General features: G+C 37.9%; 2 protein-coding genes across 6 annotated transcripts; one reads left to right on the forward strand and one right to left on the reverse strand.

Annotated features, from left to right (window-relative positions):
* Window positions 1–21,011, reverse strand: dtx3 (deltex E3 ubiquitin ligase 3). 4 transcript variants are annotated; one of them, XM_030138714.1, is made up of 5 exons: window positions 20,926–21,011; window positions 12,385–12,509; window positions 7,356–8,158; window positions 4,056–4,273; window positions 1–3,909 (listed from the first exon to the last, which is right to left on the reverse strand). In XM_030138714.1, exons 3-5 carry the CDS (start codon window positions 8,142–8,144, stop codon window positions 3,834–3,836), a joined length of 1,083 nt encoding a protein of 360 aa, XP_029994574.1. In that variant the 5' UTR covers window positions 8,145–8,158; window positions 12,385–12,509; window positions 20,926–21,011; the 3' UTR covers window positions 1–3,833. The 4 variants fall into 4 exon arrangements, with proteins under 4 accessions (XP_029994574.1, XP_029994573.1, XP_029994575.1 ...); XM_030138713.1 differs by lacking the exons at window positions 12,385–12,509; window positions 20,926–21,011 and adding exons at window positions 8,734–8,774; window positions 8,958–9,593; XM_030138715.1 differs by lacking the exons at window positions 12,385–12,509; window positions 20,926–21,011 and adding an exon at window positions 8,958–9,594.
* A 76-nt stretch (window positions 21,012–21,087) lies between these two features.
* Window positions 21,088–24,558, forward strand: ptges3a (prostaglandin E synthase 3a (cytosolic)). 2 transcript variants are annotated; one of them, XM_030138718.1, is made up of 8 exons: window positions 21,091–21,238; window positions 22,114–22,227; window positions 22,552–22,621; window positions 22,707–22,805; window positions 23,135–23,224; window positions 23,306–23,362; window positions 23,469–23,496; window positions 23,620–24,558. In XM_030138718.1, coding segments are annotated over exons 1-8 (480 nt in total). In that variant the 5' UTR covers window positions 21,091–21,236; the 3' UTR covers window positions 23,640–24,558. The 2 variants fall into 2 exon arrangements, with proteins under 2 accessions (XP_029994577.1, XP_029994578.1); XM_030138717.1 differs by having other exon boundaries at window positions 21,088–21,238; window positions 23,135–23,362.
* Window positions 24,559–27,905: the final 3,347 nt, after the last annotated feature.

Genomic DNA, 27,905 nt, shown 5'->3' on the forward strand with positions numbered 1-27,905 from the left:
AACCCAAACATAATTTTTTTATTCAAGTATTAAAATGTAAAGCACATTATCTTGAATATCAACAAAGTACGAATCAACACAATTGGAAAAGCAAACCTCCAACTTTTCCTTAACAATCAGTTTGAAGTGTGAAATCTCTCCCAACTTTTCATTAACCTGGCTCCTCCTCAGTCGTGTAATGCATAGAAATGTTTGCACAGTAGCTTTTGTAAGCTACAAACCTATGTCCCAAAAATATTTCAGTTGGTCCCTTAACTAAAATACAAAGGGGGGTTAAAAAAAAAATAAAATTAAATAAAATAAATAATACTCAATGTATATATGACCAATCAAAGTCATGACAAATTAACCACTAGCCAAGCAGATTACTGCACCTAGCAAAGCACTTTCACACATACAGCTTTATCAATTTTGAGTTTGTTTTTTTTTTTCAGCATTTGGACTACGACAATGTTTATGAAGGAGAGAGAGAAGCTAATTTATTACACATTTGTATATATATTTCCATGAACTTTATAGTATTTTTACTTAAAGCCAGATAGTTTAGCTACAAACATAATGCGCTTCACCTAGCAAATAATGCTGAAATATGCCCAAACATCATGCTTGATTTTTGTTTAATCAAAAGTGAATATAAGAAAGGCACAAGAAATTAGATCAATACCCCACCCCTTCCCAAGTCAGACCAATTGTTCCTGCAACATTTTCTTTTGAGTTTTTTTCCTTGTTTTCCCTGTGTCATAGATGATCTATTTATATAAACAAATTTACAACAGTAACCTCATTCTAAATGAGAACATTAGCAGGCAAATCTCCCAGTTGGACAGGGACAGAGGCATAGATATTTAAAGAGCTTTTGTGCCTTTGTTTTGGTATAAGTGGTCTATATGCCCTTTATGTTTGACATCGTCATAAATCTGGTAATTAGATGAGCACATTACTGACAACTGAGGTAATGGGCTCAACACCTGGGAGACATCTTGAAATAACGGGAGTGAAGTATGGCAAAAAGAACCCAAGGGAAAGTCCTAATGCAATAATAAACGGTGCTGCAATGAGACATTGGGCCTTGTGCAAAAAACAAAAAAATTTCCTCTTATTCTTGTCCGTATCCTACACATTCTCTAATTTTGTTAGTACCCATAGATTTGTGGGATTCACCAATGCTTTCTTATTTTTGCTCTTACTCCAGGTTAGATAAAATTTTACATGTGGTCAAGTGCACTTTTACCAAGATAAGAGAAAACATAAGAGCCCAGGAACTATTTACTTAATTTTAGGAACACAGAAACCCATAATACAACTGAATTCAGAGCGTTATGTTATGTTATGATGGAATTTCAATAATTGATTATTAAATTGCTGGTTGGAAAATATCTTATGCGTCATTTGAAGTGGAGTGTCTCACTGGACACAATAATAAAAACAAAAATAAATAATCATCAGACATCTTTGGGGCACAGCAGAAATAAATATTTTTCACTTTAACTTATCGCTCAGATGTGTTTTTTTTTTCATGGTAGCCCATGGCATCCAATAAATCCTGTCAGATTTTCTTGGAAAGGAGAAAAAACTATGGCCTTCCATTTTGCTGTTAATACATTTTTTTTATCCCCTCAGCCTGCCCACAGGGGTATTGTTGTCATCATGTTCATCTGTGACACACATCTTGTAAACACTCCAACTCTGATAAAAAAAAAAAACAAAAACAAAAACAGCTGGAACCTTGAATTTTTTACCATACATACATCATGTATAGAGCTTGGACAAGTTCGGAAAGGGTGACCTGGACCTATTTTGAGACCTACATTTCCAAGGTCAAATGTCAAACAACATAACATTTGTACAGGAGTGGGCGCTCCACTGTGTGCGGCCCATCAGTCTGTTAGGTGTGGATTTTGAGAAATAAGAGAATCTTGTCTTTTGGTGTTGATAGAGTCCTGGCTCAGCAAATCAGACCAGGACGAGACCATGTCAGTAAACAGGTTTGGGACTCCGATCCATCTGGATCGCTCACCTGAAACCACTGGGAAAAGCCGAGGAGGAGTATGCTTTTTAGTGATGGGTCAGTCGTGAACGATTCAGCTCTTTGAAGGGAATGACAGGAACTGGCTCTTTTTTCTGTTAAAGCAGCATGTTGTAAGTCAAAATGTGTGGTGGTGTGTGTATGTGTGTGTGTGTGTGTGTGTGTGTGTGTGTGTGTGTGTGTGAGTGCATCCGAGCCAAAAGAGCGGGAATTCCCATCACTAATGCTTTATGTCAACGAAAGGTATAGTAAAACTGCAAGTCAAGGAAAGAATCTGCACTACAATTTCAGCATTTTTTCAGGCCGAGGAGGTCTTGCTATGCTCTGGTTTTAATTCTGAGCATAATACGAAGTCAAACGGTCTCCGTTCAGACTCTGATGAAGATGTAGTTCATATGTGTTAGTCTGTTTATCGCCTACACTCAATTATTTTTTTCACTGCAAGATGGAGTACCATAGTTTTTCCTCTCCAAGAGAATCTGACAGGATCTCACTGGATCCCTTCATTAGAACTTTTACCTGCAAAACTATAGATCATCTGTCAGAACTTATTTTTATATCAAATCACGCTCTTTTGATTTGTCACTGTGCATCCCTCTGATGATGTTCACATTCCCTATGTGTCGATGCGTTGCCAGTACTGACACTCTGAAAGAAGACATATTTCCTTTGTTTGACTTGATTAGAAAGTATTTTGATTTTGCTGCTACTAAAGTTTCTTTCTGCCCTTTTTTGATGGCATCGCTAAAATTGCTGACCCAGAGTCAGCTGTTTGACATGGCACAACACCTGTCCTTTTAAGATGTTTAGTGGGTGTCACATATGCTGATCAGCCACAGCCTTCCATTTACAATCAACTGAAATTCAACATTCAGCAAACCTGGGTAAGAGCAGATTTGGACGGAAAGAGCATTTGGTGCATCCGGAGTTGGTTCTTCTTATATTTTCCCTTAGCAAACAAATTAGAGAAAATATAAAAGAAATTTAAGAGAATGTTTCTGCATGAGGCCCATTGTTAGACATTCTTGCTGTTTAAGTAAAAATGAGGGAAATTAATAGTTCCAAGCAACTGACATCAACTTGTAGCTAAAAAACTGGTAGTTCACAGCTACACAAACCTGTTTGTCCCGAGCACTCTTCCCCGCAGAGGAAGCAAAAACCAATACTGTTACCTCAGTGAAAAACAGCCTCCGTAACCAAAGTGCCTGTGAGTGCTTTAGATTGCAATAACTTTAGAAAATTAATTCATTCTATTGAAGCAGTGCTAATCTGCCATATAACCCTTACGACAAATAATTAGTAACAATGAAATTAGAGACTTACTCAAAAACATTTCTGGGGCTAGAAAACAAACCATGTGTGCTTGTAAGAAATGAAGAAGAACTCCCCAGAATCACAAAATAAATATTCAGTTAACATTTAAACGTAGATTTCCTAAATAATATTAAAGTACCTTTTATACCAACACACAAAGATGCTCCTAAATAAGAACATCAGACTTCTGTCCTATTGCAAACAGGGACAGGTAGAGGATTGTGTTATACAAGAATGCTCTGCACTCCAAGCATTTTCTTCCATATGAAGCACTGGGTTTAAGCTGAACTCTGGAGGAAAATTAACAAACAGAGGAACAACTAATGGAGTGATGTGGGCTCTGCTGCAGCATTTGATGAGCATCTGCTTGTCTTCAGCCGTCCTTTGAGGGATGGGCAGTCTCAGCAAACAACCTGGAGCCGACTCACGTCCTCAGCAAGGACACTCAAAAAAGTCCTACAAAGTCCTGGAAGAGACTGTCATTTTCATGCTGTCAGTCAGCTGTGATCCCTTTCTCTCTGAGCTCCTCTGTCACTCGCACCAGGTAAGTGGGGTCTGGGTAGCCAAAACTGTCAAGAGAAATAAAAAACACCATCACTGCACCTGTATGAGCTCACACACCAACACTGCCATCGAGCTAAGGACATCAGCAGATAGATTTTTCCTTGTCAGAAATGAATTATGTCTGTCTTTACAGAGCGTTTTCTGCACATACCAGCGAGGCCCACCCCATATTGAGGTCTTGTGGTGAATGTCATTCCAGGTGATGACGTTTTGCATGCCCGTAGTCATGGAGGTACCGATGGTGAAGATAAGGCGCTGTTCAAAGGCCCGGCGCAGCAGACCCAGCACGCGGTTCCCCTCAGGGCTATCAGGGAGGTAGGCCACACGGTCTGTTCCTGGGTATCGAACACCAGGGTTTGGGTGTTCTGGCTGTAAAAAAGAAAAGGAGTCATGACAAAAGAATAGAAATATGAATGAAATATTAATACAGCTGTACTCCCCACATGCCTTTGGGCAGTTTTGCCTTATTTACCTGGAGCACTACACTCACTACACCTGCAAATAACAAATGCTTTCGATGTTGTTTAATCTCAGCTATTTTTCTTGATTAATCAATCAGTTGTTTGGTCAGGAAATGAGAGAAAACTGAAAAATGTAAATCAGTTCTAGGGCTGCCACAATTACTAGATTATTGCAATTATTTCAGCTGATTTTTCTGTGTAATCATCTCCATTCAGCTATATAATAACAGTTGAATGAAACAGAAATGTCACACTGAAATGCCATTTTCTACCACTAATGCTGTCATGTCGCTTAACCTTTTTTAGTGCCTGCCATCATCAGGTCCCCAGAGTTAGAACAGTAAGTTATTAAGTGTCAAATCTGTCATTTTGTTTCTCAAGCAGAAATATGATTTTTATAGTTCCTAAAGTTTATATTGTTTTTATACTTTATGTTCCAGTGTCCAATTGCAATAAATTAAATGTCTCTTGAAAGGCTCTTTTAAGGCTTACACTATACTAGTGGGATAAAAATGAAAAAGCAAAATAAAATTAAATCTTTTATTTTGCAATAATTTGTATGACAACTAAGCATCAAGTAATGTTCCAAAATCACTGCAGTCCTGATAAGCATTTCCCCAAAGCCTGGGATGAGTCCTTTAACCTCCTGAGACCCAAGAAAGTGAAAATTTTTACATTAAACAATTGTGTTGATTGGAAACTGCAACAGTTTTTTCAGATACATTTTTTACATTATTTTAATTCATTTATTTTTTAATGGAATGTCCTTTGCAATGGACAGCATTTTTTAAGTCAAACTGTCAAACATTTGTCCCCTACAGAAGACAAAAATGCATTATTGGGTCTCAGGAGGTTAAATGTCATGTTTGATCAACAACCCAAAGAGATTCAGTTTACTTTAACAGACAAGTAAAAACAACTGAAAATATTAAGTTTTACAAGCCTGGAATCAAAGAATGTTGATGTTTTTTAGAAAAACACTCAAACTGACCAAAATACCAAACCAGTGTTGTCAATCGATTCAATAGTTGACAGCTAATCGATTAATTGTTGCAGCTCTAACACCCACAGCACTACGGAACATCACATTTTTAACTCTTTCCAAATCTATACTTTAGTGGTTACAAGCCAATCAAGCATGCTCCTGTAATCAGTTTTCTTATTTTTGTAATAATTGAGCTTTTGTTCATGTGCTTATGTATCTTTTTAGAGGCTTTGTTTTAATATTTTTAATGTGATGTATGGGTACACTGCTCCATTTTGTCTATACCTGTAAATCTTTTAATGTTTTATATTACATAACAACATATCTAAACATGTATAGCTAAACCTGGTATGTTTACAAGATAGACCTCATGTTACTTAATGTGCAATGTTCCTAATTAGATCAAATAAAGATAAACACAGGGAATGTACTTGAGCAAGGTTGTCTTGTTCTTTCTTTAAGCTGTGTATTTTCTACTACAGGTGAACTCCATTGATTTTACACATAGGCTAAATGTCAGTTTTCTGTGGGGAATACCACTCATCCTGCAAAAACAGTTGTATAATGTATCCTTTTGTTGTAGATGTGTCTTTGTCAAGAAGAATAATAACCTGATGATTTGATCACAGCTTGATTTCTCATTTTTAACAGAAGCCTGTGTGCGTTACATAGAGCTCATGCAATATTTACAGCATGTGAACCAGGCAGGAACTCAGTACAGGGAAAGGACAATCAACCAAATATGGAGCTGGACACACAGTACACCAGGGAGTTAAAATATTTCTAAAATGGGTCTGTTATCAGTAACCAACAACCCACACTGAAAAACACAGAAGTGCTTTACAGTAGTTTTATGGACAGTTCTGATACAAACCTTCATCTGTGTTTTCTGTTCTTTTCTTATTGTCTTTAACTACGATCAATCAATTTCTGTTTATTGAAGAGATAGAAAAAAAGAGAACCTCATCTCATATGCCAAAACTAAACCCCCCAAAAGACTCAGTTTGAAGAAATCATTCAACTAAAACATAAGGCCCGTTACAAGTACAGGGTTTAACTCCATATTGGTGTTCTCTATTATGCAACATGTCCATACTAAAATAACAACAAAATCTATTAAATATGCTGTTGACTTAATGTATTCATAATATATCAAAGGTTTCCAATGATGGTCAAATTCAGAATAATCCATAACAGTGCCCTTCACCTGGCCGCCCGTCAATATCATCATATCTCATTTAATACGTAATATGAATAAGTGCTTCTGCCTGAGTGACATCTGATAGGTTTTACGTTAATGGTGAATGTCAAAACTCCCATGATCCCACAATCTTCACCATGTCATTGAACTACATCTTTGTTATTGATTTGATTTAGATACCAACTGAGTGTACTTATTTAAATTAGTAGTTTTATTAGCCCAATACTGAGTGATCTAGGATATACCACTAACACTAGAGCCCATTTCACACTGTCTCTACAAGTCTTTTTATTCCAAACATTAGTCAGAGTAGTTGTATGTGGGATGGCTCTATTGGCCTTCACTCTCTGTAGTCCAAAAAAAGGCAAACCATCTATTTCTTGTTTGTTAAAGTTAAATATTTTTTCTCCTCTATAAAAGAAAACAGAATATTTCTTGGTTGTGGATTAAACAAGATGTTTGCAGACATCATCTTGGGCTTTGGGAAACTCAACTTGACATTTGTCACTATTCTCTGACATTTTATCAAATAAAAAAAACAAATAATAATTTGGATTTATATAGCACTTTTCTGAGCACTCAAAGCATTAAATCCATTATTCATTCACTCCACCATCACACACTGGTGTTAAGCTACATCTGTAGCCACAGCGGCCCTGGGGCAGACTGACAGAAATGTGGCTGCCGGTTCGCACCAACAGCCTCTCCCATCCAAACAACTTAATAGAGGAAATCATTTGCAGCTCAAATCAATAGACAGAGTCATGATAAGTGTCAAATACAGTCAAGAAACAGTGTACTTACTGCCTGGAGACCAGGAGGGAAGCTGTAGATGATGCAGATGCATCCATAGCCTTCATGCCCAGGAAGCTCCATATCTGGATCTCTCTCTACAATCATAGTACCATTGGCTGGCTGGTTCCCAATGAGCTGACCGTACACTAGCCGACACACAGGACATGCTTTCTTCACCTTGAAGGCCTGATCCAGGCAAGAGCGGCAGAAAGAGTGGCCACACCTTTCCAGTGTAGTCTTCTCCACTATGTCCCCCATGCAGATTGAACAGGAGCTGTTGTCCTCCGCCTCGCTGTGGGAGGCCATGCTAGGGTCCATGTCCTTCCTTTGAGCTACCTCATGGAGCATGGCACAGGCCTCCTCATCAGCAGGTTTCCTGAACCTCTGCTGCTGCCTCTGGGAGCGCCGAGGCTGTGGAGGAGGTGGGGGAAGCAGGCTCCCTTCACCATTTGGCTCCAGGACTCCAACACAGGGCAGCAGAGTCCTCTTTCTCTTGGGTCCCCCCTCCTGTTTGCTCATTTCTTTGCGGGCACAGCGGCATAAGTCAATGAAGGCTTTTCGTGTCTCACTGGAGATGGGTCCATCCATCACCCCAGCTCCAGCGTTCCTGGAGCCTTCCACCGGCTGCAGCCTCACAGCGCAGCAGCCCCCCCTCTCTCCTCTTCTAATGATACCAGCACTCATCCCCTGCTTGTGCTGGAAGTCAATGAGCCAGGGCCGCCCAGCTGCAGCCAGGTAATCCCACACCGCCTGTGAAACCAGCACCTCATCACTGCCCTGGCCAGCACGCACACTCATCTCATCAGAGGAAACTGCACAGAAATGTACAGAAAAGTCATCAGCAAATTACAGAGTTTGTACAAGGGCATTCAGATGAGCACAAATTATACTGAAACTATGAACAAAACACACATCTGGTTCCTCAAGTTGCCACTTAAGGCTACACACCAGCATACATGTGTTGCTTTTTTAGATGCAGTTGTGGGATGATAGTGGGCCTATGTTTTATTCAAACAAAAATGGCTTCAAGAGTGTTTCGTTCCATTTGGCTGTGGTGGCTTTATTTACTTTCAGCATGGCCCAAAAGCTGAGCCAAAGCAAATGAAAACAACGGTAGGACACCCGTTTCTATTTTTATTAGCAGTCTTTCTGCCCATGACAGAGTGAATGTAATATCTCCACAGTGGCTGCTATTTGCAGAGGATGCATCACGTCAAACAAATCTACAGCAGCCAGTATCGCGGCATTGCTGAGGACGTATCAGCTGTTCAGAAATTCAGACTGTAAACAAAGGAAACTAAATCCCCGTCACACGCGGAAAACATGAAAGCCCAATGACAGCCACATGAAAACACAAACGTGACACTTGTGCAGATTAAGAGTTTACCTTGTGATCCCATAAATTCCTTCAATTTCGTGTAAAGCGTCCTGTCGAACAGAAAAATAGGAGAAAAGCTGAACACACGGTACCACAGCTGCAGCTCGGCGATATGCAAACTGAGTCATTCTCCACAGACGCAAAAAAAAAGGGGGAAATTTCAGCGATGTGGCTACATTGGTGTAGGCTCGGATATAATACTGATAGATGATGGCGTTCCAGAGCAGCCTCACCCTTTACCGGAGCTCTGCCTGTCTGTCAGGACTTTATGGCCGGATTACACAGCACTGGGCTCCGTCTGAAACAGGCCTGGATTCATGACGAGCTGCTGCACTTTATCCGCGGATAACTGGTCTTTTGTGGTCAGGACATGGTATCCAAACGTATCCCATAATACTCCATATCTGCTTAGATTCCCGACAGCCCTTCCCTGGTCCTCAGCAGACCCACCACCTCGTCCCCAGTCTCGCCTGTGTTTGTCTTCCACGTAGCCTGCGTCCTTGGGTTTAGGCGGAACACAAAGTAAACAGCACTTGGACTCACTCCTCTCCTTCTTCTTCTTCTCCTTCCTCTTCTTCTTCTTATCTGCTGCTACCGCCTTAGCTGTGTGTCATCTTTCTCCGGGCAGATAATCGGCTCTTTCTTCTCATTTTTAGGGCCGTGTGTCTTCCGTGCCGTGTCCTCGCTCCTTCCCTGTTGACTCTGTTCGGAACAAATGTAGTCTATCCATTCAAAGGGCCACTGGGACCGACCACAAAATGTGACCAGGAAGTTCGTCACTGAGATGACATGATTGGCTGACAAATGATGGTTTAGTGTGTTTTTGCTGTGAATCATGCTTCGGTCGTGATTAATCGCTATGGTGGTAATAGTCCACACACTAAATACACACACACACACAAGTGCAGCCTACATGCCATCCAGTAAACACCTACTCATTTAGTTATGATGCAAATTAAGCTGTCTATCATCCTCCATAATAAATGCCACTTATGTAATTGTTGATCACTGTAACAGCATGTTGTTTACCTAAAACTGGAACTTTCCAATTAAATACCAATATAGTAGTACTCCACACTGTGCACTTGCTTTTAATTATATATATATATATATATATATATATATATATATATATATATATATATATATATATATATATATATATTTTTTTTTTTTTTATTTTTATTTTTATTTTATTTTATTTTTTTTGTATTTCTAACTTTTTTGTCATTTAAGTTTTTATTGCTTTTATCATATTTTCAGTCATTTACAAAAAGGAAAAAACAAAGTGGGAAAAAAAGACAAAAGGAAAACAAAAACAAAACAACCATCAAATTTAAAGGGCAGCTGCAAACCCCCCCCCCATGGCCTCCCCAATTCTTATACACATCGATGGCCAAAAACAGAACCTCCTATCTGCAAATGTTTAGATTTTGAGTCTTCACATTAACCCTTTCATGCATGAATTGTGAGAACCTTAGTCAAGATTTTTTTCTTCAGTATTTTTATTCCTCCTCAGGCATGAAAAAAACATTACAATCGAGTTTTTTTTTTTTTTTTTCTGTGGAGTTACAAAAATATCCATGCATTTAATTTCTGTTTCTGTGTTTAAAACCCAATATCAGAGAGGGATACGAAAACAATGAAATAAAAACATTATTAATGCTTCTAATCTGATGTCTTCTCACATTTTAACATATTCTAATGCTAGTAATTCCTCACTTCATCGAGATAATATGCAAAAAAAAACCTTCTTGTCTAACAAATAACAATTGATTTACACTAAAACATGTCACTGCAGATCAGGTTTATCAAGAACAGCACAGTTACAGTAATGGTATGAATGTCAGGGTATGAGATGGTGTGTAAGTGTCCACTGTGTCGGCTGATATAGAACTAAAACAACAAAACCCATGAATATACAAGAGAACAACTGGAGAAGAACTGTCCACTGTAGTGACTTTTATGTATGAAAGGGTTAAATGGTGAGAACAAGGATGACTCCACATTTTCAGTCTATCTGCAAGATAATCCTGCTCTTTCTTATGACATGAAGGTCACCTGACAACAACAACAAAGACCATACTATAATAAAACTCAACCATCAATCAAGCAATCAAATTTTATTTATATAATGCCAAATCATAACAAAAGTTATCTCATGACACTTCAGTTGGTCAAAACCAGACTCTAAGCCAATTTACAGAAACCCAACAGAATCCTCCAGGATCCACGTTTTTTTTTTTGTTTCCGGAAAAAAGTGATTTTTTCAGATAGGAGGTTTTGTATTCTGGCCATCGACATGTATACCTACACGTACAGCATGTACATAAACACAAGTATATACACATACTGTCCACCAGCTCTAACTTTTAATATTTAGGCATTTTGTTTTGGTTTTCCTCTTGTGGTTCCTATTGTTTATGTAATAGAGAAGAATGCAGAATGAGTTTGGTTCATGAAAAATATAGAAATAATGTCTTGATGTTGTTAATCCAGCATTTTACATTTAACAGCTTCATGTCAAAAACACAGACCAGTCCTATAATTACTTAGTGGAATATTTGAGATGTAATAACTTACCAATATTTTGTATATTTTCATTGGTAAATAATATGATGATTTAGTCTGCACATGGCTGCATTATGTATCAGAGTTGCCATTATTTGTTTTAATTATGGTTCTTAGGTGGATAATGTGAACTAGCTAAATTCGAGTGGTACAACTTTTTCCATTTATTTTGGTGAGTTGGTAAAATTTATGTATGAAAACATTGCTGCAGCTGTAAAAACAAAACAAAAAACCCTGCTTCACTGGCTTTTTCACATGCTGCAGTGCTGTGAACCTCACAAAATATAAGATAACAGATGTACACTCAAATTACAAAATATCTAATATTTGCTGATGCAAGATTTGATGTCGCTTAAAAAACAAACAAACAAACTGAAGCATCAACTGCAGATAAATGATAATAAGGTCAGCCTAAGTATTACTGGAGTCAGTCCAAGTAGTTACCTGAGCTTAATTCAAAACAACTTAATCCTAGATATTGCATAAATACAAGTGATTTTTGATTATGGTCTCAATAAAACATTCCGATCAGTTTCTTCTTCCTTGCTGACACAAGGCCTTTATATAAATTATAAATCTCCATTCAGTATGCAGTTATTGCCAAATACACTGAGATTACTGAGTCACCAATCATCAGTCCCCTTCTATTTTTGGTTGTCGGGTAAATTTAGGATTTGCTGATGTGACAGTTGGCCCTGACTGTCAGGGTCCATAGACTTTGGATCGTCCTGCTTGAGGAGCTTAGCCAACATCACACAACACTGTTCCCATCCTGTCACAAAAATATACATATTATAGTCATGTTTTTTAGATTCAGTTTAAAGGGTATCTGTACTAGTCATGCTTGCGACATTAATTGTGCTTTGTGTATTATTTATAAGCAAGAGAGGCACAAATTCAGTAAAAAATTGCTATGAATACACCACATTGGACCTTTTTATTATGTGAATTACGCATGGGGGCAGAGCTTATGGGGAGCAGCCATTGCCAGCCAGAAGTGACGTACCATCGTTGATTATGAGTGATAGAGTGTGAGTAAGCAAGTGGCGTCAGTGAGCAATTTTTGAGGAAATAGGTGTAAATGGCTACCTGTTCAATCCAATAATGTGTCATCTTAGATTGGTGTCTGCTGCACAGGGTCAGTGACCAGTCCAACGCAGCTCAGGTACTAGGACAAAACAGTGTCTCTGTGTCTCTTCCAGTGCTGGAACAGCCTGTGAAGGAGGCAACATGTGGATGACCATGACTGACTGACAGAGCAGTGACTTAGTACTCACACATAAGTTACCTGACAGAACTGCTAGTATAATACATGGTCTTCTGAAATAGCTAGTAATGAAAATTCACAACAGATACCTATTCCTATTAACCCTGTAAAGCTGGAACCATCAAATCACTGACAGAAAATTCCAGTTCTTTGAAACTGGAACCTACCTTGGTCCTTCTGATCAACCCAAAAATTGTTTTTTGTGTATGAGTTTCAATTTTGTATCTTATTTGAGACATCGGGTCTCAATGCTCAAATATTATTTTTGAACAAAGAAAAACATAATATAACAAAAACAGGTCTAACAAATTGATAATTCCTTTTCAAAATTGGCGAAGCTCTGCCTCCTTCCACATTTAATGACAGTCTTGTAGTGTCACTGTAAAGGCCTCTGGTGAACGAATTCCTCCCACCTGGTGGATTATCCATCTATTGCATGTATCTAATTGTATACATCACATTTCTCAAGAAAAAAAATATCACACTGATCATGTAGCAAATGATCAAAACTCATGTACCAAATATGATATTTTTGACGTTACAGGGTAAATCAGTGCAGGACATTTGTTCTTTTTAATGTTTTTGTTCTTTCTGAGGTTCATCAGCTTTAGGGACATCTAATCTCTGGTGATCTCACCAAGAACAAGTTAATTACAGCAGATATAAAGTCTGCTTTTACACAGATTATAGACAGTAAAAAAAGTCAGAAAAGTCAAAGACATTCAACTGGGTCTACAGGCACACTGCAAGTTATTTGGTTCTTACCAAGAAAAAAAAACAAACTTAGATTTAGAAGTGTTAGATAATTAATCTTGTTTTAGGAGTTAATTTCTTATTCTAAGTGTTCATACATCTGTAGACATATTTATTTCTAAATTTAACCTTAATTCAAGAAATCTTGTCAAGTGAAGTTATCTTGTTGCATGGACAGATATTTCACTTGTTTTGAGTACCTTTTCCTCAGATTTAGTATTTTTACCTTGTCTTTAGACACCCATTTTTGCAGTACAGCTGATCAGATTGTCAGGAGGAGAATGTTGTAACCACATGACACTCAATTAATGCCTGTCTGGGGGGTTATAACATTTCTTGAGGTATTACATCAAATGTGTTTTACATGAATGTAGGACATCCAGCTGTGAGTCAGAAAATATAATCATATGGTCATATCCCAGCAGAGCCCCTGTGGCTGTGGTCATAATAGCCTCTGGGTTGTTCCATTATTCAGGGTCCACTGAGTCACTGTGGACTCTGGATCTGCTTAACGTTATGACAGTCTTGTCTCTCTATTAACCAGAATGGTGTCACACTGTAAAGCTGAGGCGTAACATAGTGTTGCAATAATATTACTGCTATGTGAGGTTGGATTTTGTGTTTAACAGTAACTCACAGGGTGGACAGAGGGTGTGGTGCAGACACAGAAATAAGATATACTTTACTATCCTTCACAAACAGCTGCAATGAGATCAACATGAATACAATATAAACCAGCAAGATAATACAGCAGTACATCATAGACATATTCATAAAAACATTCAACAGAAAGTAGACATTTTGGTTATTCATACTTTACTGGAGTAATTATTTTTCAGCCGACTTTTTACTTCTACTCCTTACATTTTCACACAATTATCTGTACTTTCAACTCCTTACATTTTAAAAATAACCTCATTACTTCCATTTCATTTTGGCTTGTTTTCATTCCAATTTGTCATCGCTCAAATAAAAAAAAAAAATCTATCCAGATAAATCGCTCCATCCGGATAGAGTGAATTTGATTGTGGTTGGGTGAGAAGTATAAACATATATCATTCCGACACCCTGTTGTTTTGTACATAACCTATCGCACCTGACTTTTTGCACCATTCCAATATTTTTATTTAAATAGTCATCATATCTTCCGCTCCATGAAACACATGTTAATGCTCAGTAGCGCACATACAGTACAGGCCAAAAGTTTGGACACACCTTCTCATTCTTTGCATTTTCTTTATTTTCATGACTATTTACATTGTAGATTCTCACTGAAGGCATCAAAACTATGAATGAACACATGTGGAATTATGTACTTAACAAAAAAGTGTGAAATAACTGAAAACATATCTTATATTCTAGTTTCTTCAAAGTAGCCACCCTTAGCTCTGATGACTGCTTTGCACACTCTTGCCATTCTCTTGATGAGCTTCAAGAGGTAGTCACCTGAAATGGTTTCCTAACAGTCTTGAAGAAGTTCCCAGAGATGCTTAGCACTTGTTGGCCCTTTTGCCTTCACTCCGCGGTCCAGCTCACCCCAAACCATCTCGATTGGGTTCAGGTCCGGTGACTGTGAAGGCCAGGTCATCTGGCGCAGCACTCTATCACTCTCCTTCTTGGTCAAATATCCCTCACACAGCCTGGAGGTGTGTTTGGGGTCATTGTCCTGTTGAAACATAAATGATGGTCCAACTAAACGCAAACCGGATGGAATGGCATGTCACTTCAGGATGCTGTGGTAGCCATGCTGATTCAGGTTGCCTTCAATCTTGAATAAATCCCCAACAGCGTCACCAGCAAAGCACCCCCACACCATCACACCTCCCCCTCCATGCTTCACGGTGGGAACCAGGCATGTAGCATCCATCCGTTCACCTTTTCTGCGTCGCACAGACACGGCGGTTGGATCCAAAGATCTCAAATTTGGACTCATCAGACCAAAGCACAGATTTCCACTGGTCTAATGTCCATTCCTTGGGTTTCTTGGCCCAAATAAATCTCTTCTGTTTGTTGCCTCTCCTGAGCAGTGGTTTCCTAGCAGCTATTTGACCATGAAGGCCTGATTCACGCAGTCTCCTCTTAACAGTTGTTGTAGAGATGTGTCTGCTGCTAGAGCTCTGTGTGGTATTCGTCTGGTCTCTAATCTGAGCTGCTGTTAATTTGCGATTTCTGAGGCTGGTGACTCAGATGAATTTATCTTCAGCATCAGAGGTGACTCTTGGTCTTCCTTTCCTGGGGCGGTCCTCATGTGAGCCAGTTTCGTTGGAGCGCTTGATGGTTTTTGCGACTGCACTTGGGGACACATTCAAAGTTTTGGAAATTTTCTAGACTGACTGACCTTCATTTCTTAAAGTAATGATGGCCACTCGTTTGTCTTTACTTAGCTGATTGGTTCTCGCCATAATATGCATTCTAACAGTTGTCCAATAGGGCTGTCAGCTATGCATCAACCTGACTTCTGCACAACACAACTGATGGTCCCAACCCCATCAATAAGGTAAGAAATTCCACTAAGTAACCCTGACAAGGCACAGCTATGAAGTGAAAACCATTTCAGGTGACTACCTCTTGATGCTCATCAAGAGAATGCCAAGGGTGTGCAAGGCAGTCATCAGAGCTAAGGGTGGCTACTTTGAAGAAACTAGAATATAAGAGATGTTTTCAGTTATTTCACACTTTTTTGTTAAGTACATAATTCCACATGTGTTCATTCATAGTTTTGATGCCTTCAGTGAGAATCTACAATGTAAATAGTCATGAAAATAAAGAAAATGCGAAGAATGAGAAGGTGTGTCCAAACTTTTGGCCTGTACTGTATATGGTTCTTTAATACATCTGCATTGAACTAAATGCGTTCATTTTCAATGGGTATATATGCGGCTGAAACAGGTAGACTAGTGCACCCAAATGTTTCAACAGTAACATTTTAATATAACATTAGAGTCATTATGGCCTTTAGAAACATGTTTTTTGGGGAGGTGGGGTAGTGCACTAAAGGCCCCTGTGGCACAGCCTAAGCTTTTGTCCTAATGGCATTTTTCTCTCCTTACATTTACTTTTATACTTTAAGTAGTTTTGAAACCAGTACTTTTACACTTTTACTTGAGTAAAAAGCTTGAGTTGATATTTCAACTTCTACAGAAGTCTTTTTAAACCCTAGTATCTATACTTCTACCTGATTAATGAAAGGGAATACTTTTGACACCTCTGGAAATAATACAATAATAATACCTTGAGAGAAAAAAATTTATAAATGCAGAAGACAGATGTATAACAATGAAAAATAAAAAAAAACGAGGGACTAAGCACTATGTTATAATCACAGAGAGAAAAGAGAGCTTGAAAGAATTGTTTTATATGATTCGAATACATCAAATGAAGATAAATGTTGTTTTGAGGCCAATTTTTTTCAGAGAAACTTAGCAGCATTTACTGTTCAAGAGGTTCACTTATGGCGTACAGTATATGCCTGTTTACACCAAGGAGTTACACTAAAAATATGATAAAACAACTTTATTCACTGTTCTCCTTATTACTGTGTTATCTAAAGCCATACCAAAGTTTCAAAAGTAAGGAAGACCATTTTTATGAATGGCATCAGGCCAGTAGGCAAACTAGTAAATCACAGTGAAGAGGGAAATTACATTTTAAGATCAAGTTAAAGCATCGGAATCATGGCTGAGTATCTGTCAAACAGAGTAGCAGCACTGCAGGCAATCGCACATTCTTCCAAGAGGTGATTTAAAATTCACTCATGTCCTTTTTTTTTTATTATTATTAAATATCAATTCAAGAGGCTAGTGCTCTCTGCAGATTTAAGGTCTGGATGGAATATTTGAAGGAAACCAATAGAGCTGAAGAAACATTGCCCGTTACATTTTAATTTAACACTGAATACAGTTTATTTTTCTACGATGGAAAGATTAGAGGAGGTAAAGAGTTTGGTTTCGGTCAAATCCTCCTCTCATTCCACAACGTTATGAAACTACAAATAAACCACCTATGTTTTCCTATGTTTTTGTCAGTTAGTGACTGGTTAGTTTTAGTAACTGCTAGCATACTGTATATTGACTGTAACTGAAAGCTAATTCATTGTTCATTGTGGCATCATCACATAGTAAAGGGCAATTTTCTACAATGAAAAACCAAACTTTTTTTTCTGATGTTTTTTCCGGCTATTGATTATTGCATTGCTTATTTTGAATATTAACAACTGTGCGTAAGTTGTTTTTGTTTTTTTTTTGCTTTGCTTGTTTTGATGTATACTGTATTTTATCCCTGTCCTTGATGAACATCTAATTCCTTTATATACATCTGCATTTTATGCTTTAACCCCGTGAAGCCCCGACCACTAACATTTTTTTCAACTTATTCACCATACAAGCAGTTGTCAAAAAAAGCACAACATTTTCATTTCTTCCCTCTAATCTATTATTTGCCACTGTGAGAAGTGAAAGCTCCAGAGTACCAGAGTTTAAACTCTTTCAACTTCCTTAATTATCAGTTGGCACCATTTGGTTGGTAGATTATTTTAAGGTTAAATGAAAACCACTTCTAGTGTTGCCTCCTTTTTATGGAACTACTCCAAAATTCAGGGGGTTCATTCTTGGCCCATGCCCTACTGAAGGTACCAAGCTGCAGGTGCAGTACTATTTGCTTAAACCTTGCATAATGGTTTAGTCCATTAACCCTTATACTTAATGAACAAAACCTTTAATAGTTCACAATTTTGTTGAACTTAAAAAACATTTGTTTAGTGTCAGATCTCTTGAATCACATGATTGTTCTCCTATGCTCCAAAAGAATTTGGTCTGGCTAAAAATCAAGACAGCAGTGATATTTTAGCCTCATTAAAATATTATTTTCGTCCAACAGAAACTCCCATCTGTCATCATCCTCCAAAGTGTGTTTTGTCTCCACTGTGCCACCAACCAACCTAAATCCTACTCATGTTTTGAGTGTCTGGTCTTGGACAGAAAAATGGCCAGCACAAGTTGGAAAAACAAACCTATACTTAGCCCACCAATTAAACCCTTCTATCTGAAGCCATCTGCCTTATAACAGATTTGTGTCCTTACTTCTCTGCCTTGTTATGCAAGCTTTTCTTTTTGTCATCTGTGGCCCAGCCATCAGGAGTTGCCCACTAATCTAATGATGCCTCCCTCTTTTCTTTTCTTTGGCTATTGTTCTATTGCTCCATTGGTACGTGCCAAACCTTACACTGGTGACGTTGCATCTTATCCTCTCTCTTCTCTTGTCCTGTCAGGCCATTTTATATATCTCCAAATCAGTGATATCATTCCCATTTACCTTTAAAGTGTCTGTCAATTTCCATGTCATTTTCTGCTGCTTGAGAGCTCTGACCCTCAAAGAAAACCCCTACAATATGGCCAAAAATACTATTATGATATCTGTCCACAACTATGATGATGAATGTGAAATTATTACATCTTACAGCTTTAAAGGTTGATTTTTGGTGCCAAGTGAAAGTTGTAGAAGCCAGATGGTTAAACATATTTTTAAGATAAACATAAAAGACACAAGATGAAAATGACATAAAAATAGGTCTGCACTATATTGGAAAAAACTGGCATTGCAATTTTTTTTTAACCCTGCGATGTATATTGCAATATGAAAAACTACTCAGGAGGATATAATAGCTGTGTGGTGCCAACAAAAATGATTAGATAGATAGATAGATAGATAGATAGATAGATAGATAGATAGATAGATAGATAGATAGATAGATAGATAGATAGATAGATAGATAGATAGATAGATAGATAGATAGATAGATAGATTTACTTTATTCATCCTCTAGGGGAAATTCAAAACACAAAATGCAGCCACCGCTCCACAAACACAGCCATACCACATCAACACACAATAAATAGATCAAACAAATTAGTTGGGTTTCCTCCTGTTGTGGTGACAGGTGGACGGCACTGGCGCCACAGAATATGTGTTTCATTATCATCCTTCTTCTAGCTGAAATAATTCCAGATAACTGACGTTGCTTTCCTTTTTGGCACCAAATCTTTGTTTTCAGTGATTTTCTCTGGTTCGTCGCTCATTTTTTAATGTTGTTACCAGCGACTCACTCCATATGCAGGGGTGTGGTCTGCTTTGGCAAACTGATTAAGAATGATTGTGATTGGTGGATCGCTGCACGCAGTGTGTGTCAGGTACCCAGGTTGAAAACGATATATTGTACAGCTCTACATAAAAACACAAAACAAAAATACTTTAAAAAGCTGAAAGATGATCAAACCATAAAAGACAAAACCAAAAGACAAAAATATCATAACAGATGTATCGAGACAAAAATGGCATGCAAAATAGAAGACATAAGTTGGAAGAAGAAAAAATATATCATTTCTGATTTCATGATTTAGTGCTTATGTTGTTCACTGTTGAATATGAAACAACAATGGACAATCCAGCTGATGAATTATTGGAATGTGTAATATGTAACTCTACAGTCTGTTAATTGAATATTAATTTGTACCTAATCTATCACTTAGGTTAGGTTTGTTTTATTGTTGTCACTTCTGCATTGCATTGTGTGATACTATGCCAGTGTAGTACCCAGTGTTTGCAAATTATGTTTCAGGAAGCAGTATGTAATTCATGCACAACTGGTTTTAAAGGTTTAGAAAATATAATAAATACGTAAGGAATCTCATGTAGGTGTGCTATTATGCTGAAATGTAACAAATGGCATGTCCAAACCAATCTCCTGTGTTAAAATGAAAACAACTCTAATCCTTCTCCACAATGTAAGGAGTTTGTCCTTGACTGACACCCTACCGTTTCATCTACTTTCATGTCAAGTGGTGCAGTAGTTTTAGAGCACTCTTAAAAACACAGATGTTAGCTATTTTCCTACGATCCTAGGAATTATATTTTATGAACATAAGCAATGTCATTTAAGGTAAAGTATTAGTAACCAATTTTGAGTGCAAATATAACTATATGTTTACTAGCTTTTTTCTTTGAAAATATCACACACACAAAGCTAAATTTCACAATACATTCTCATCTTTTTCATCATTTTTAATTGATAAACTGATTAATTTCTATGGCCAATTAATCAGCACCAGTCTGACATCTTACACACTAAACAGAACTTTCCTCAGATAATGATGAATGGTAAAATTAGGTTTCTGACTCGGAAATAATGACTTTGAGTGTAAATAATTAGAAAATCAAAATCATACACGAAGTCACCTTGTCTTTTTACAAATCAATATTCTGTGAGCCATACTAGTTTATAATGGAATGTATTATTTTATTTTATTTGTACAGTTCATCAAGTTAGCATCTTTACTTTGAAATATTTGTCTAAACGTCTGTGTGTATAATTCTGTAAAGTAAATGTTTTCAAGTATTTTATTCTTTTAATCCACTTAAGGAGCCTGTTGTCACTTATTATGACCTCCACAATCATAATCAATACAGGCTGTCCTTAAGTGTTCAGCCATTTTTATTGCTGAATACTATTCATTCTATAACTTTGTTTCCTTCAAGTAAGTGTAATTTTCCGCTCTACAATTGGCCGCGGTTAGACTTCGTGTGTTAAAATGAATAAACCGTGGGTGGATACTGACTCCTGCCTGTTGTGGGTCCTCTCTGACGGGGGAGCTGTCGTCCCGGTCTGAAACACGCTGTGGCTCAACTGGTTCTAGAAAAGTCTCCAACGGATTTAATGAAGCTATCGGACTCACGCTCGTGACAGGCGGGTGAGCTGAACGTCACGGGAGATGAAGGAAAACACGCGATATTTGGAGAGACACCAGCGGTTCTGTCGTAAACGTTAACTGTTTACGTTTCAATGATCATATTTGCCGGGCGATACAGCTAGGTAGCAGTTCTAATCTTTATCGTGGCCCTACGGACTTAAGTTGCTAACACTGTGAAGATGTAAGTTTTGGGTTTTACTCTCTGGTCTTTGACAATCGGCGCAAACTACCCAAGAGTGCAGTACTGAGGATGAACCCGCTAATATTAGCTAACTGAGCTAGCACACGAGTTAGCCTGAGTAGTGCATTCATAGTAAAACACGCCGCTCAAGACGAAACATGCTCGCTCGTCGGTAACTCCGCAGACAGCTATCTTTGCTTCAGTCAAATATATTTGGCAAAATTGTGGCCCGACAGCTCACATAGACATTAATTTGTTTACGTACCTTATATCACCTTAGCTATCAATAGCAAGCAGGCTAATGTCAACCTACAGGATAATGTTAGCAATGAAAAAGCATGGTGTCATCATTAGCTTGCAAGATTACACTTAAGCTAATGTTCACTTTTTACACGTGTCTGTTTTGCTTTTAACAAATCGTTCTATGTCCTGGTCAGTTATTTGTCTCCTCGATGTGGTCCAGATCTTGCTGACTATGCAGCATTACTCGACATGAAATACCACGATTATGTTAGTGAAACTGTTGCATACTCCTTGTGTTCCGGTGTGCTGTAGCCATATTCCGTTTCCCTTTATGTTACAAGGTCAACTGGAAAAGTGTGGTGTAGTTACGAGCGCAGTAGAAAAATCCCCATCCTGTGTTAAATGAATGAGGCGAAGCTCAACATGGTTCAAACGCGAATACAGCCGCGCTGTTCACTACACACGTGGGCCTCCATAGAAGAGTACACACACACACACCTTCCTCAGAAAATAAGCAAAGTATCAGACACTATAAACACACTCTTGGGTGTTTAAATGATTATCGTTAGGCACTAAAATGAATTATGTATGGACTTTACCCTAAAGCTGCGTTTATCCCCCCCAACGAACAGGCAGCCTGCAGCAGCTAAGTGGTATGACAGAAGGGACTCTGTTTATGTAGAGTTCTGCGTGGAGGACAGTAAAAATGTGCAAGTAACCTTTGACAAGTCAAAAATGGATTTCAGGCAAGTATCATATTCTATGAATTGCATTGTAGAAGAAGTTTTTCCTGGGGGCACCTCAGTCTCAAGGCTAAAATGATCTTTGCCTATAAAATTTACTGCAGTACTATGAGATGCTTTTTGAAATTTTGTTTCAGAATTCTGTTGCCTACAATCATCTTAAAGATAAAATGCTTTGGTTACATTTTCAGGGTTTACAAAATGATTAATTTGGCTTCAAGCTTTTATGAAATGGGGTGCCAATTAGTGGTGTCTTGTTTGAACAGAGTAATCAGTGAAGACCTGTTCATGGGTCTCAGTGAAGTAATTATAATCTTCTTCTTTCAGCTGCATCACTGGAACAGATAATATCAAACACCAGAATGTAGTGGAGCTTTTTGGGGAAATTGACCCCAAAGTAAGTTTGTCTCATCTTCAGATGTAACTTTTTTTTTTTTTTGATCGTTCAAAACCTTAATCTATCCTCACTTTGCTCCAAACAGGAATCCAAGCACAGACGAACAGACAGGTCTGTTTTGTGTTGTTTACGAAAAGCAGAGGCTGGGAAATCATGGCCTCGACTTACCAAAGACAAAGCAAAGGTAACTTTGATGCATAAAAATTAAAATACATTTTGAACAAGAGGAGCACTCAGCTCATGTACCTCTGGCCAGGCTCCGTTGTCCTGTAATTCAATCAGTGTCTTATCCCACAATATTAGAAAAAAAAGAAAAACAATCTAGGACTCACTCCTTTTTATGGAGCTAGTCCAAAATGTATTGGTTTGTCCTTGGCCCATGCCCTTGACTCTGAGTTTGTTGGGCATCAGTTTAGTGATTTTTGTGGCATCTTGTGGAGTGGAAAAAGCAACTAAATGCAAAGGTGATAAAGTCATTCAATGAATATTACTTAGTTATATTTATTTTTGTAGTGCAACTGGCTGAGTGTGGATTTCAATAATTGGAAAGACTGGGAAGATGACTCAGATGAGGACTTATCAAGTTTTGACAAATTCTCAGAGGTATGTATATATTTATACTTGGCTGAACTTATAAGTACTCCAAGATTTAGTGGTGACTTAATAGTGTTGTGTTTACTTCAGATGATGAACAGCATGGGAGGAGATGACTTACCTGATTTAGATGGTGCAGAAGAGGAGGTAGATTTTTTTCATACACTCTACCTTTTTATATTATCAATTTTACTTTTTTTTTCCTGCTTGGAGAAAAGCTCTGAAATATGTTAATTATTTTTGTCTTTTGCAGCATGATTCTGCAGACAGTGATGATGAAAGTACGTATCGTTTTAAAACAACCCTCTTGAATGGTACAGAAGGCAGCCATTATGTGCCAGTGCCAAGTGTATACTCGCAGATGAGTCATTGTGGAGTTTGACTTTCATTTTCTTTTTTTACAGAAATGCCTGACCTTGAGTAGATGAATATGGACGCCACCTTAGTAGTACATAAATCAGTCGGTTGAAGAGAGAGACTTAGACATGTGTTGGCAGCCACTTTGGAGAAGACACCTCATCTCTCTACAGTTTCCAAAGCGAAACCCCACAAGGGAGTGACTGTTGGATACAGACGTGCACAGATATCCTTACCGACATACAGTGCTGTGCTTTGCTGTTCTGTTCTGCATGAACAATTCTGTTCAAATGAAAATGTTATTGTTCATTGACTTTAATGACTGTAATGGGACGTGCTGATGTCTTACACCTTCTCTCTGTTTTTTTGCAATGTCAGGTTAGTTATCGAACCTTGTGATTTCTAATGACGAAGCAAACTCAAAATGCCTATTTTCCAAAAAGTAGATTTTTTTAATAACAGGTTTTCCCCTTTAATGTTTGTATTGTAAATTGCACTTATTTTGTTTGTTAATTTAAAACAGCAACCTTTCAGCTTGTAATGGGTTTTCTGATGTATGTCAACATCTACAAATATTTAATAATCTCAATTTTAAAAACTTATTTCAGCATTTAAAATGAATATGCTTGTGCATCTTACAGCTTGTGTTGAAACCATGGCAGTAAAGTGATACAATTTTTGCTTATATTCATACCTTTACAAAGGCAAGTGTGTTTCTCTATGCCGATGTACAGAAAGATTGCACATTGTAGCAGTTACAAAAATTAATTTTCTTCCATATGCATACTGAGATGGGGCAGAAATCCTTTGTAAGTCTACCAGGACTTTTCCAAACGAGTGCAGGTTATAAATGTTTGTTAATCAATTACACTAGAACGATGCTTTGCAAACTTGTGCGTTTGAACATGTGTTGAACACTTTTGCGTTTGTCTAATGCTGTGGGAGTTTGAGTATACATTTCTAATAAACAGTCTCAAACCATTGGATTCAAGCCTATACTGTTGAAACATCAGTTTGCAGTTCTGAAACTATTAAACAGTTAATGACAATAAGGGGGAAACAGCTGAATGATTATTGACTGTTAGTGTGGGTATTTGTGTAAAACTGAAACCAATTGCTTGGACATTTTTCCAAAGCTGGACCTCCTCTCAAAACTGTAAACACAAAACCCAGAATTCAAACTACATTCACAAAATCTGTCGCTCTTCTTGCAAAAGCAAACAATTCCCTCAAAACAATTTTACCTGCACTCAAAAGCAAACATTGCTTTCAGATCACACACACAGCCAGGCAGCATGTAAAACACTACAGAGCAGTCATTACATACTACACAGTGAAATGGAAAACACTGCATCCAGCAGATGCACAACATAAGATTTATAACGTATTGTAAAGACATTTAGCATTTCTTAAAAGACCAAAGAAAACTAAAGGAAAGCACAATGCTATAAAACACTCAAAAATCTCATAGCTCTTCAAATCAAATTGATGACAGATTCATTTTGCCTCAGCATCATGTCTTTGTGCAGCATCTGTCCAGAGGACTTCATCCACATCACAGGCTATATTGTCCCTTTCCAGACAATGGTGGGAAAACCCTCTGGTGTCAGATCCAACCTTAACAACAATCCACACTTACATCACCACAGACCATCTCCCCTGGTTCTAAAGGTTTTCCCTGGTATATGGGTTCAGTCATAGACCTACCACTGCCATGCAGAGAAATATTCTCCTTTTGGGTTCAGGAAAGGGCTGCATGGAGGAAGGCAAACATTTATGAAACTCTGGCTGATATTCAACCACTCCTGTATCTGGACATTGTCCCAAACCACAACATAGACACAATCATCTACCTCTCAGGTTGTTTCCATCCATTGGTGTCCAGTGCACTCTGAACTGGCTTTTGTCACGTGCATTTGGTTTGAAAAAAAGTGTGTTAAATTTTGAGTTGTGTGTACTCGTTGACAACTGTTCTGTATTTGTATTTAACGTTTGCCCCGTGTTCACCATTTTACAGCTCTTGTGCATCACAGTTAGAAATGTGTTTTAGAGAATGAGAATGTGTGTAGAGTTGTGCAAAAAGTGTGCTACAGGTGTGAAACTTGTGTCTAAGTATGAGAATCAGCTTAAGGTTGTGCCAAAAGAGTGACTGATTTGGTAAATGAGTTTGTGCAACTGAGAAGTTGTGTCAGAGAATGGGGTTTAGTGTTTAAGTGATTCAGAAAAACTGTAATAGCAAATATTCAACAATATTGATCAGTATTATTGAAATGAAATTCCACTGTTCAGCCACTGTGTGGTGCTATTGTGTCACATCACCGTACTCAGTTTTTTCCCTCACTGCACCAGGTATTTTAGGGGCTTCCCATAGCCTTTGTGGCATGTGTGTTCCACAGGACAAAGGAAGAGGAAGCCCAAAACTCCAATGAACTACAGTGTTAGGTATTTCCTCAACCTAAACATTACACTGTATTGTCCTATGCACTCATTGTGTAGATGACAAACATGAGAAACATGCTGTCCCATTTCTGTCTTTGTAACTCCTTTTGTCTGGTAATATATTGTACTGCAAGCCAGTGAATTAGTTCATTATTATTAGATATATCAGGAATTCTATCCATCCGTCCAAGATTTTGGTCTATCCCATTTCTGGAAGACTGTTCACCTGATGCTTTGCATGTGAAACACATGTTCTTTAGCACTAGGAGAAGTTTGATGGCTGGATTTGGGGATTTTATTTATTTTTTTAACATTTCAACTTACAAAATTTGTCCAACCGATTTCCAAGACACAATTCACCTGATTCTTTTCAAATCTGACACAAGTTCTTTAAATATGTCTTTCTCAATTATTGCACGTATTTTATTTTTTTTAATTTTTTTTTTACAAATTTTTGAAAAGATTTACCGTTAATACTCAAAATTAATCCCTGGGTAAGATATCAGTGAGCAGGAAGGGCAAAGTGTTGTGTGACTGCGTTGGGGTATTATTAAGCTCTGCATACTTTTTCACCTATGGTGTAGTAACGATCTAGTTACTGAATCATTGTATTGTAGTTTACTGGTAGGTAAACTACAGTGAAAGTGGTTGAGCTACAGTTTGTCATTTTTGTGTAAAGTACTGAAACTACACTCGGGAAAAGGAAGATTTTTTTTTTTACAGCTTCTGTAAGTCGACCCCTGTTGAGTCATTCAAGTTTGTGTTGTAAATAAGCAACATTGCAAGTGAAAACTTCATCATGAAACTAGTGGAAGGTTTACTATGGCCCTCCTTAACTAAGTACATCAAAATGAGTTGGGTTTTTTTGTTTTGTTTTGTTTATATAACTTCTGTGCCATACTAGCTGAGAGTATATACAACCACCGCTGCAAACACATCTATCAACACAAGTGCAATCTCATCCTGTCATTACTTCAACGCTTCTTGGACCTTTCGTGTGTTAGGCAAATGTGGTAACCGCTACATTACGGAAACTGATACCTTCATAGAAACCAGGGTATGTCTCGACTCCCAAAACCTTTGCCTATATATTATACTGAGCAGCAGTCTCAGGCCACCTTTAGCTTTGTTATTTTTGCAGCATTGAAATGGGTATACAATTTATTGTATTTCTCTTTCTCTTTTCTTCAGATACAACAAGTAAACACAAAAAAATCTTAATAGATAAATAAAAAACTGAAGTAAATGGGTTCTAAAGGTTAAAGTGACTACTTAGTGTGACCCTTGACCCCATGACAAGAACTTCTACTTCCAATATGTCCTGATTGTATCTTAATTCAGAGACTGAGAAATGCACATGTGTGGTCATTAGAACTTTACTAAATCAACAAACCTAATGTTGGAATAGGACTTTTGCACAGTACCACCTCTGCGTTTTCAGTTTTTCATGTTTTGAATACTACATTTTACACTACTGTCACAGTTGCATTAGGTATTGTCTATTGGGTTACATAGATGTTTGGTCTGGTAGAGTTTTTGCTTATTGTAAAAATCACTCATACTCATTAAACTGAATGTCTCTGTTTTTTCTAATCACTGTTTGAGTGGCTGCGTTGTAGCTGAAGGCCAGACGTTCTATTTGACTGTGAGATGTTTAGGGGCTGCATGTTGTGTATGTGTCAGCAGTCTGGATGCAGGGAAGAGGAAAACACCATGCAAGCACCTTTTAAACACCCACGCCCGGTAAAACTAAACTGTGGGCTTAAACCCACAAAAGGTGGCTTTCCACTGGTGGAGGGACTCATAATACTCACTACAATAGACGTGCACCAACAGTCAAACAAACTGACAGAACAACTGTGTGGACACTATATTCTGTGCTGAGGAAATGTGT

The sequence above is a fragment of the Sphaeramia orbicularis genome, chromosome 7, assembly GCF_902148855.1.
Source record: "Sphaeramia orbicularis chromosome 7, fSphaOr1.1, whole genome shotgun sequence".
In the NCBI taxonomy this organism is placed as follows: Eukaryota; Metazoa; Chordata; class Actinopteri; order Kurtiformes; family Apogonidae; genus Sphaeramia; species Sphaeramia orbicularis.